General features: G+C 35.6%; 2 protein-coding genes and 2 pseudogenes across 5 annotated transcripts; 2 read left to right on the forward strand and 2 right to left on the reverse strand.

Annotated features, from left to right (window-relative positions):
- Positions 1-1,464: 1,464 nt before the first annotated feature.
- Positions 1,465-5,584, forward strand: LOC104100784 (uncharacterized). Of its 4 annotated transcripts, none has more exons than XM_009608105.4 (8): positions 1,468-1,623; positions 1,732-1,815; positions 2,586-2,666; positions 3,210-3,349; positions 3,448-3,550; positions 3,625-3,700; positions 4,955-5,017; positions 5,107-5,584. In XM_009608105.4, exons 1-8 carry the CDS (start codon positions 1,562-1,564, stop codon positions 5,179-5,181), a joined length of 684 nt encoding a protein of 227 aa, XP_009606400.1. In that variant the 5' UTR covers positions 1,468-1,561; the 3' UTR covers positions 5,182-5,584. The 4 variants fall into 4 exon arrangements, with proteins under 4 accessions (XP_018627817.1, XP_009606400.1, XP_009606401.1 ...); XM_009608106.4 differs by having other exon boundaries at positions 3,629-3,700; XM_018772301.3 differs by lacking the exon at positions 2,586-2,666 and having other exon boundaries at positions 1,465-1,623.
- Positions 5,584-6,689, forward strand: LOC104100785 (probable CoA ligase CCL7; annotated as a pseudogene).
- Positions 6,690-6,971: 282 nt separating this feature from the next.
- On the reverse strand, positions 6,972-11,070 carry LOC104100783 (uncharacterized). Its single transcript, XM_009608104.4, has 4 exons — positions 10,816-11,070; positions 8,698-8,803; positions 7,508-7,656; positions 6,972-7,416 (listed from the first exon to the last, which is right to left on the reverse strand). The coding sequence occupies exons 1-4, from the start codon at positions 10,954-10,956 to the stop codon at positions 7,321-7,323; spliced, it is 492 nt and encodes a 163-aa protein (XP_009606399.1). The 5' UTR covers positions 10,957-11,070; the 3' UTR covers positions 6,972-7,320.
- LOC117277867 (U6 spliceosomal RNA) lies at positions 10,575-10,625 on the reverse strand (annotated as a pseudogene).
- Positions 11,071-11,733: the final 663 nt, after the last annotated feature.

Consider the following 11,733-nt stretch of genomic DNA (forward strand, 5'->3'; position numbering starts at 1 on the left):
ATTTCTATTTGTATTCACTGTATTTCAATATTTATATCCTGTATTCATGCATACTGTTATGAGAAATGTTCAGAAACCACTATTGTTTGGTAGCTATTAACTTCATATAGCTATCATATACATAATTACTTCCTATAGCTACTATTCAGTTGTTACAGTAGTGTATTCGTTGTATTCGCGCTACTGTATTCATGAATACAGTAGCAAAAAAAATGCCTAAAAATAAGGGCAGTCCAGCTATACGCGCATGTATTCATATGTATTCGCGCAATGTATTCATGAATTCAATAATGACAATCACCTTAAAAATAGGTCTGTCCAGCTGTCTAATAACGGAAATAATATCAATTAGCGTGATACACTCCTAATATAACTCAACAAAATTAATTCTAACATGCCTCATTATCAACCTAATTAATTAAAATGATTTTCAGTCGTATATAACTGTTGTATTTAACTTTTGTATTTAATGTGTTTCAGTATTTTTTTTACTGTTGCATTCATTAGATTCAATGTTTGTATTTACTGTATTCGTTGTTTTATATTCAGTGTATTCAAATGTATTTGTATTAATAATATTTTAGTTATTCCTAATTCATGTTATTATTGTTATATTCAGTATATTTCATTGGTTGTATTCACTGTATTTCTATTTGTATTCAGTATATGTCAATATTTATATCTTGTATTCATGCATACTGTATCTACAGAATGCTTGAATACAAGTGTATTCAGTTGTATTAAAAAAATACAGATCTTCGAAATACATAAATACATGCAAAAAAATATATTTATACAAAAATACAATGTGTTTGAGTGAATTTGTACATAATACAATATATTTGTATCTTTGTATGTGACTAAATAACAAAGAAGAGAAGAAAGTTCGTCGAAAATGACGTTTTCCGAATCATCTATTCACAAACAGAAACAATTAGAAGATAAAAATACTCCAATGCATATTACGCTATCCTCCAAGCCAATGTATCAGGCACATCTGACTCCCACGAGTCCACCCCATTGTTCACAACAAATTCTAACTCAAAATCATGAACATTATCGAACAATCCATTTGTTCCCATCACGATTATATCTCCTACTTTCACTAGAAAACTAATCTTATCTGCAACACTAGGATCATTAGAAATTTTGCTATTCTCCAACTGAAAAGGACAGTTGAACATTGATTGCTTGATTTAACAGCGAGCGACTATTGTCTTCCTTCTCATCCACACCTCCAAATATTCAATTGCAATAACTCTAGATGATTCAGTCTATTTTGCTCGAAGAGAGAGAAAAAGAAAAAATATGAGATACAATCGTGTGTTAATTGAAATACAGAGATATTAAAAATATAAATAGCGTATTTCATGATTCAATGATAGTATATATCATAAATAACTATTTTGTTATAAAATATAAAAAATAGTTATAAAAAATAATATTTTAAAATGATTCTGGTTTAAAATAAAGTGAGGGTATACTTTGGTACAGTGAGGTAAAATTTCCTTTATTATTTATCAGGGGCCATCATATGATCCAAATTGAATTGTGAAGTGGTATGCCTCGATACAAAGACGAGCCTCCTGCAGTCCGCGTTTACACAATCTGTGATGAATCCAAGTTCGTTAACCCACTCTCTTATCTCTCTGTCTTCTAGATTATATTAACATCGTGAATTCAAATTTATTTAATCCTTTCGTGATGTGAGTTTGCTGGAATTTTGTGCAGATATTTGATTGTGAGGAATGTTCCAGCGTTGGGCTGTGGCGATCAGCTCTCTAAACTATTCTCCACTTACGGAGAAATTGAAGAGTACGGCTTTTCTCTCAACTAATTGGAGATTTATTCGTAAATTTAAAACCTTTTGGTTTGTTTTCACTTTTGAAACAATTGGGTGTGCAATGGACTTAGTACATTAATTATCTGATATAGATAATTTATATTTGCCTTTTGTTTCCAAACGAGCGTGTCATGTGAAAGTTAACAAAAATGTTAGCTTAGCTAGTTCCACCTAAAAGTTAGATCAATTTTGCTATATTCAAGTCTCTAGGGTGTAGTTCAAGTGGCAAAGGTTCCGGGACTTGTGACTTAGATCACAGGTTCGAGCTATGTGCTATACGAACTAAACATGGTGTTTAAGTGGATTAATAGGAGAGGGGGTGGCTCATTATCTCCGAGTTTCGAAGGCCGCGGCTGGTTCCAGACGGATTTTTTGGTCATCCACAAAAAAATGCTATATTCGACAATTAAAGGTTAAAAAGGAAAGGTCAAAGAAGAAAGAGATGAAAAGTACACACAAAGGTAATAGAGAACCAATACTGCATCTTGCTCTTTATGGAGTATCTATTTTGTGGTTTCATTGGGGAGAGGGGGGATGGTGGAGATGATATCCATATATCTGCTTGTTGAAACTATGTATTCGTGCATCGTGTATGTTTGTCCTTTTGCTTTAAGAATATAATTAGAATGGTGACTGTACTCACTTATGCGAGATTTGAAGATAAAGTTTGATGATCTTAGGGTATTGTCAATACTGTCTTTTAGTGTATTACCTTCATCTTTATCGTTCTCTTGGTTCTTAGATGTAAACCAATGGATGCTGAAGATTGCGAGCAGTTTACAGATGTTTTCTGGATCAAGTTTTACCGGGTTGACAATGCCAGGTTATTTCAATGCTCAGATCATCACCATTACATCTAGAGATGTAAATGGATATTGGTATTTTCTTTATAAGTACTGTGAAAGATTTCATTAAACTGCTACGAGAAAGTGCAGGAAATATGTACTGCAAGAGGATCCCAATTCCCTTGTATTCCTTCTGGTTAAAAAAGAGTGACACTATTTTGTTTTTAGTCTGTTCCAAAAAGAATGACACTTTTCTAAATTTGAAAACAATTTAACATGAACTCTGCATTTTACGCTTAATGACAAGCTCCACACAAATGTTATGGCATGTTTAATACCACACGTTTCAAAAGTTTTATAGCCACACAAATGTTATGTCCTATTAAGACCACAAGTTTCAAAAGTCTTCGTTTCTTTCTTATACTCTGCACCCAATCAAACTATGCGTAAATAGAATGTTGAGGGAACTAGTCCTATATAGCATGTGTTTTCTCGTTGATAGTTTCCATGCAATTTTCATATATGTGAACATTTGTGTTTATATTGCATCATAAGTTATACTTACATATTCGCTACTCCAGGTTTGCCAAAAGGAAACTGGATGAGTCTGTTTTCCTCGGGAACAGGCTACACGTCTCTTATGCACCTCAATTTGAGAGTCTGTTTGAGACGAAGGATAAGTTAGAAGCTAGGAGGAAGGAAGTTTTAGCACGATTAAATCGTAAGTACCTTCTCACAAGTTAGCAATTAATTTGTCTAATGAGTTTACCTTTATTTTGTAGACCTTAGTTTCTTATTCTGGGATCAATGTCCTTTCAGCTGGAAGATCTAAAGGATCTGCCACATATAGCGCAGATGTGATTAGTGAGCCCTCTCCAGCTCAGTTGAATTCTATTGTACACTCAGTTGGCTCTAATCAAAGGTAGTTTAATAGAGATGCTCTGAATTGAGTTTTGAGTTTTGTATCAAGATAGAATAAAATCATTTTTATTGTAGGCAGAGCTCCAATTCGCGGTGTAACTCTGCTCATGACGTACAGTGTTCTCCTGCGACAACAATTTCATCAGACAAGGTTGGTCATAGAATTGCATTGTGATGCATTTATACCTCGTATGATTTCGACTTTTGGCAAATGCTTTTAACATGGTTATCAAGTTCCATAGTCAAGTTATGAAGAAGGGAGGTGGTTGCCAGATAATCATTTTTGTGCATTTTAGAGTGCGTGAAGGCTATAAATGTGTATGTAAATTTCACGTAGATCCCCTTAGGTTTTGAGAAGTAGGAGAGTTAGCACCCATTAATACGCTTGTAGTTGGTTGATTAACAAAAAAGCGAGAAGAATGTTGTAGGGGAGAAAAATCGACAGAAAATCTTTTGTGATTGTTGTGGTCTTGGCAATATGGCAGCTGTAGACATGTTTCCAGGGGCAGATTTTCGTGGTATAGATTGCAGTGACTTCGAATAAACAGAAAGATTACTGTGGATATCTTGTTTAATTGCTTGATGGAGAATTATCAAGCAATAGAGTCATTAGCTAGTGCTACGATGGCAAAAATTAGGAATTTACATTGGTTAATTAGCAACTTACATTGGTTGATCTGAACACATTCCCTTTTTTTTTTTGGATGAAGTACTTGGCTTCATTGATGGCATCAAATGATCTGAATGTACTCCCTCGAGTTAAACCTTGGGCTGATAGAGTTGGTATCAAGGAGAGGGCTGAGGATTATTTAGATTGGGTATCATGTGGGTGCGCCTTTTTGGGGTAAGCCTGTCTAGCTAGATGGGGCGTGGATCCCGTCATTTTGGGTTTAGTTTATGCTTGTTTGGCTAGTGTGGGTCATGAAAGCAAGGTTCGTGAGTGGTGCCAATTCTTTTGGTGCTGCCTCATCTTTCTTTTCTGTTATTTTCCTCTTCCTGTTGTCATGCAACAAATTATTGGCGAGGCGCAATTGCTAATTTACTTAAGAGATATGACACGTTTCCTTTTAGTATTCGGTCATATCTCATTTTACTCATGGACACGGGGAGGACCAACAAAGAGACCCTTAGAGAAGAGAGGAGAATAAACCTAGAGAATTAAGCATTTCTTTTCAAAATGATTATTCAGTTCTTCAATTCAGTCAGGCTATCACTTCCTAGATGATCTAATTGTAGAACTACCTCTTTTACCGAGAATCTGCAGGCAAAGCGTATTTTCAACTTTTCTTTGCAATACTAATATGAACCCTATGTGCGTGATTTTTTGCTAACTGCATGCAGGTTATCAATACTTGGTTTTTAAGTTCAATAGAATGATTGTTTCTCCCCTTTGGTGCCATGTCAGGAATACTTCCCTTCACAGTCTATGAATCAAACTGTTAAGCTGGTCAGAGAGAAACTAGATAAGGTGAACAATCAACATTCTTTTGACTTGCAATAATTGGATTTAGATGTGCTTGTTTATTTTATTTGACAATTTATTCTGTTCTTCTTTAGATAAAATCCAGTGTGGACCATTTGGAAGGTGAACCATCAAAGAGAAAACGTGTTGATAATAGGAGAAGGATATAAGTCATGTTCGGGTGTTGACAAGAGAATATAGCTCTGAATTACATTTTTTCCCTTTTTTGCCCATTTTGTCATGTTTCGTTTTGTTAAAATCTTTGTATGCTCTCTTTTCCCTTCAGAAACATCAAGTCTGTTCCTGAAAAACCTGCCCTTTTTTGTGCTGACTGGTCAAATCATTACCTTTTCTCAGTTCAAGTTCATGATGTCCAGAATATCGCCTGGCATCAAGAAAAACAAGGTCGTACTTATTTTTGCCCCCAACTCTTTCCAGTTCCCTCTTTGTTTCTTTGGTGTCATTGCCATTACTGTTAATCCAATTCAGTTTTAGAACTTCCCAAGCAAGTGAATAATTGTAACTCAGAGCTTATTATCATATTCCTAGAGTATTTCATTGTTGTGTCTTTAATGGTGACTGCTGATCAAGATTTGGGGGGTGAAATGCATAATGTGTTTTTGTGTGGCTTGCCTATGTTTCATGTGTTTGGTCCTCTATTATTATGTATTCACACTTCCTAAGGGGTAATGCTGTGTGTCTATGACAAAGTTTGATTTGGAAATGATTTTGAAAAATTGAATAGTATAGGGTGACACATTTATGGATTGTGCCTCCGGTTGTTTTGGCATTGGCTAAGAATCCTGTGGTGAAGAAGTACAATTTAACATCGTTGAAGCATATTGGGTTTGGTGCTACACTTTTGGGGAAGGAGTTGATGGAGGAATTCGCTGAGAGCTTTCCTCAGGTGTTGTTGCACAGAGATATGGTATGACAGAAACTTGTGAGATTGTCTCATTGGAGAATCAATATGCAGGCCCCAGACACACAGTATCAGCGGGGTCTGTAGTTCCGGAGTGGAAGCTCTAATAGTTAGTGTTGATAAACTGAAGCCTCTTCCCCCTGGACAATTAGGGGAAACATGGGCGTGTGGTCCCAACATGACGCAAGGCTATTTCAACAATCCACAGGCCACAAGGCAGACTATAGATGAGGACTGGGTTCATACTTCATACTGGAAATCTTGGGTACTTTGACAAGGAAGGAATGCTTTATGTCGTAGACAGGATCAGATAGCTCATCAAGTAAAAAGGTTTTCAGGTCGCACCAGCAGAGCTTGAAGGTCTACTTGTTTCTCATCCTTAAATATTAGATGCTGTTATTCAGTTATTATCCCGTTTCCTGATGCTGAGGGTGGTGAGGTTCCAATTGCATACGCTGTTTGTTCGCTAATAGCTTTCTGACTGCGAAAGATGTTCATAAATTCACTGTATACCAGGTTACACCTTGCAAAAGCTTGCCTCTGGGAATTTCCCATGGGAGAACTAATTGAGAAGGTTCGATCAAAACTGTATAAGATTTGAATAGTTTACTCCTTGAGTGTTAAGTGAGCATCCATTTATCAGAGCAGTTGCATACACTCATCACTGTACTTTTATGAATGGTAACAGAATTGTATCAATGATGTGAACTTCGTGGTGACATGTATAATAAGAGATTCACAATTGGAACTGTTAAATATCATTAGGTGCAATCTAGGTAACACCAAAAGAGACCGAATATTTGCCTTCAGTTGTGAGTTATCAAACGAAACGCTGGGAAAATGTGGCGTGAAATGGTTTGGAAATTAGCGTGGAAAAAAGAGCAGCAAATCCATAATAACAAACCTTCAACCTGGCTGGAAACAAAATGCTAAGTACCTCCCAAGATTATTGATGTAATTCCAATATTTCTTGTAATTCTAAGGGAAATTCAAGTGTTAATTTTTCTCGCTTCTTCAGCTTCCTGTTTCACAGGCAAGTTTATCTGAGGACAGAGTTGCATTAATCATGAAATAAGAAATTCCAAGATCTAGAACTGCAAGATAAATAAAAGACGGACAGCGTCTCTCAGATTCTCAGATGGAGTATAAAAGCAAGAAAGGCTATGCTGATTTCACCTCTACAAAGGGAAAAATTTTGAAACCAAATTATGAAAACACATTTAAATAGGGAGAAGTTTAACGTAACACGTGCTTCGTGCTCCCGGTCCAAGCTAAGGTATTCTCTTCACTAATCTTGTGTAGGGAGATAATGGAGTAAGTCTTTGCATAATCCGCATTCCAGGAGCCCACCCTATGCTCCAGTCGTAGCAGAGCAGCAATATGTTTGTTAATCCTCCTTGTTACGAGCTAGTCTGGCCCGGTGTCTAAGCTCGGCTTTTTTCCACCTTACAATCAGGTAACATAGTGAAAAGAGGGTATTAACCTGCAAAGAAGAAAAGTGCGCAGCAACTTAATGAGTAGAAAACACTAGAAATGACGGAAACAAACAGAAAGGAATGACCAAAAATACTCGCCAAGATTATTATCGCAATAACCAACAGAGGCCCAGACCAAAGTGTGGAAAGAAAAATGCCATGTGAATCGAAGTAATTCTGGCGCGCAAAGCTTTTCCAGTTTGCAGCTAATAAGCCATTAAGCCTTTCAGCACTATACACTCCTCCAACTGCATTATAAGGAAACTAAAGAAGTAAGGCAAAAGGAACATATTCACATACTGCAATTCAAAAGATCAAGCTTCTAACATGCGAGCTAAAAAGATGGCCTCACTTCAGCAATTTCACAACAAAAGTTACAAGCATATAGAACGCAAGTAGCTTTAACGGGCCTCAAAACTTATGCTTTCAATTAAGCCACAACTTTTTTCGTTTTTGGAACTTTTAATTTGAAAACCAACAAATATGTAGTTTTATACACCAAAAAACTAGACAACCAAGAGGAGGAAGTGAATAAATTCCAAGAGTTTATCTTGTGTTCAAAGAACATAAAATGCAATCACCAAAAAACTGAAGTTCTATGTGACTTTGCAAAAGAGGAACGCTAGCAATCCATGTAGAAGTTCTGACTGATCATTCTGGAACTGTACTATGTCAATGAGCTTTTGAAGTTGTCTACCACAGATTATTCTCACTCTATGGAGCCAAAGCTGTTCTAGTTGTCGCAAATTGGTTATCAGAACAAATCAATTGTTCCAGGAATGGTTGTTTGCATACAATCTATAGGTTACTCGCTGATTACCTGAATTCTTTTTGCAGAGTTCTAATTATACATCCTACAGTAGAGTCACTGTTCTTAACTTCTGGGATCGCAGAGTCCACTAAGAATGCTTTAAGCATTTATTCTGCATGAAGCGGCCACATCATAGAGGGTTTGCCTCGACATGTCTTTTCACTTCATTTCTTCCTTTTTTTCAGTAGTACCATATCTTTTATCCTCTTCCTTACGGTTCAACGAATATGTCTGAAAATAGTATCACTCATCACATTCAAAGATGCAAAACATAAAAGAAACTTTTTGTTAAGAAAGAGAGAACTAAAAAGGAGATAAAGGCAGGTAAAGAAACAGAACTAGGAAAGGGGTAAAAAAACTGAGCTGAAGAACACCGACACTACTAGATTAATTTCAAGGCCTTGAGTGCTAATATACCTAAGCAAGTAAAAAGAAGAAATATCAGAAATCAGGTTACAATAAAAAGAGGAACGCTTACGTGCAAGAAGGAACAAAAACATCTGGAAATTGATGTTCCTCCGAGAGACAAATGATACAAGAAGAAACATGGCATGAAATGAAAGAAGACATATCAACCAAGGTTCCTGCAAAAGGAAAAGGAAAACCAACAATAAGAAAGACAACCAGAAAGCTCGTCCATGTCAAAATGCCAATATCTCATATTTGACAAGGTCAAAGGACATCTTTGTTAGCCTAAGAGACCTAGTTGCTCAAAAATAATTAGTAATGCATATATATTGATAAGGTAATAATTCTCATGAAGAAAATATTGATAAGGTAATAATGAATATATTATCTCATACAAATAGTATTTCAATATGTTTCAAAAAGAATTGTATTTCAATTTCCAACCAAAATTTGAACATATAGCTTTAGTTTCTCTCTACTATTCTCCTTGTATTGCATTAGACAGCTTGCAGCACCAACCACATCTCATGTGACTTCGCTCTCGTTGGGCATCAATTAGAGCTCTTAGATACTCTTGCTCATCTTCAGTTTCATAAGTTGGGGGCCCAAAAAAAAAAAAGAATATACAAAGTGCGTAAAAGGAAGAAAGTAACTAGACATAAGAAGATTAGCATGAAGAACCATATAGCATAAGAAGAGGGTAAGCGGATTCTAATGTAGAGAAAGGAAGATATAGTGAAACTGGATAGAACATGGCCCTTACTTCTAAAGCATTACAAGTGGTTCGATAGCCTCTGCGGTTTGCCTGTGTGTGCTGGAAGGTTAAAGCATCACTGGTCATTCTAGATACCTATATTCTAACTGAAACTCCAATAAGGAGAAAAGAAATGGCAGCGGATGATGACCTGTGAACATAAGCTAATGGGTGCCAAGAGCAAGTGGATATTTGATGGATACGTTAAAATTTAAAGTGCATTTCTTACAAGACAAATGGAATAAACATAAAAGCTTAAGCTTGAGGATGCTACTAATATTAACACTTCACAGGGACAAGTGCTCAGCAGACTTATCTCTTCACATTGGACAATGCGTGCAAGGGTATAGATAAGATGGTGCAAGGGTATAGATAAGACGAATACAACTGCATGATATTTCGCGTGATTAATACATTTCATAATTGTGCTAAACGAAAGTTACAGTGAAGTTTAGACTCCACAAATACTCCAGCAACTTGCTCCAATCAAAAACAATTTAGTTCCTTCAATTGGATAATTCTACTACTTCATATTTCTGGTCAAATGTTTCTCATCTTGCTTGTTCCTATGCATCAAGCAGCGGGTCTATTTTGGCTAGAACAAAGATCCATTTTCTTTACTGTAATTTCTCTTGACATCAGGCAAGTATAGGTTTTCCTTGTTAAAATTCTCAATTCAAATGAAACGACATTCATTTAGGCTATTTGATTATGCACATTCATCCAAGTGTGGATTTTCCTTGTAAAGCATATGAGAGTTCAAAGTAAAGCACGGTAAATTCTCAGTTAAAATTAACTGACATCCATTTAAGCTATGTGATTCTACGTGCCTAGGTGAAGATCTATCTAAGTTTTGCAGGTTAAAATTTCTGAACCTATTCTATTCAGCTAGACGATCATATTTTCTTGTCTTTCCTCATATCTACTGTTAGTGATAAGTTATCATAAATTAATTTCCACTTCTTGTCTCAATTTCATGCAGTGGAAACCAGCATAATCTAGATAATGAATGGGATCAAGGATAACAAGATAAAACAAAAATTCATGAGTTTATGATGAGCACACTAAGTATCTTTGGCATCACTTCACCGGCAATAATGTGAAAGCCAGCTCGAAGTTATCCGTTAGTTGAAACTTGGTAGTAACAAAGAACAGAAACTACAATATCTTGCTGAGAATATTGAATATTCAATTGCTAATCTTCTCTGTATTGTTCCAATTTCATCATTTGTCCCCGAAGGAACAATAATATTGATTATTAAATAGGAATACACAAAGGAAACTGTTTATATTTTTAAAATTTTTACTCTCTTTTTGGTTAATTAAGAAAGACATATTTTCACAGAAAATAAACAAATAATAAGAGAACCCTAACAAAATCTGATTTTTACGAAGTTGGTAGCATTTGTAGGAGTTGGATAAAAAGGGAAATACCGTCCAGTCAATGGCGTGGAAGAAGCCCATGAAGTTGTCATAGGCGGGTCTAAGACTGGACCTCATCTCTGCACTGAATTTCTCAACGAGATCTGCCATTTGGTCCATATGAGAATTCAAAGCTGATGTTAATTCCTCCATTTTGGCCTCTCAAAAATTTGCCGCTTTTGAGATCAAGAAGGTGCCGCTACTGTCTCTGCAAATCTTGGAGAGTAGCTCTGAGTCTGGGTAGTATTGTTTGATGTATTCTACACTCCTTTAACTCCTTCGTGTGGAGCTTTCTCGACTATTGCTAAAGCACCCCTCTAGTTTCAACAAGTGTCAAATCAGCCCTATGATCTATTTTATTTTGCTTGATTAGACCCAGAAACTAATGAAAATTTGAAATTTATGGGCTCGTACAACGACTTCAAATTAATATATAATACCAACTGAGTTCACATTCAAATGTTATAGACTTACATCGTCTAAGAAAAATCTACTAGGTTAGCCGTAGTTTACATGGTAGATACGCCCATGATTAGAAACTCAATCTTCATAAGTAAATGGTTGAAGTTTCAACTATTACTGCTACAACTAGGTGTGTACATGAGTCAGGTTGGTTCGAATTTTATCAAAACCAAATCAAACCAATTATATCGGTTTGGATTGGTTTGGTTAATGTCGGGTTTTTTGGATTTTTTGATTTGTTTGTTATATGAATCTTATTTCGATCATATTTCGTTGAAGTTATTGATGTATTTTTAAGTAACACTTGATAGTTATTTTCTTAATCGTCTAACAATAATTTTTCATTGATATATGCTTTCAAAGTTAACCGAATTTAATAACTAAACACAAAAAATAATACGAAATCTTAATAATGATATGTGTTATTTAATTTTAAAATAACCAATAAAATACCATTTTAAATTCTAA

The sequence above is a fragment of the Nicotiana tomentosiformis genome, chromosome 8 (assembly GCF_000390325.3).
Source record: "Nicotiana tomentosiformis chromosome 8, ASM39032v3, whole genome shotgun sequence".
NCBI lineage: Eukaryota > Viridiplantae > Streptophyta > Magnoliopsida > Solanales > Solanaceae > Nicotiana > Nicotiana tomentosiformis.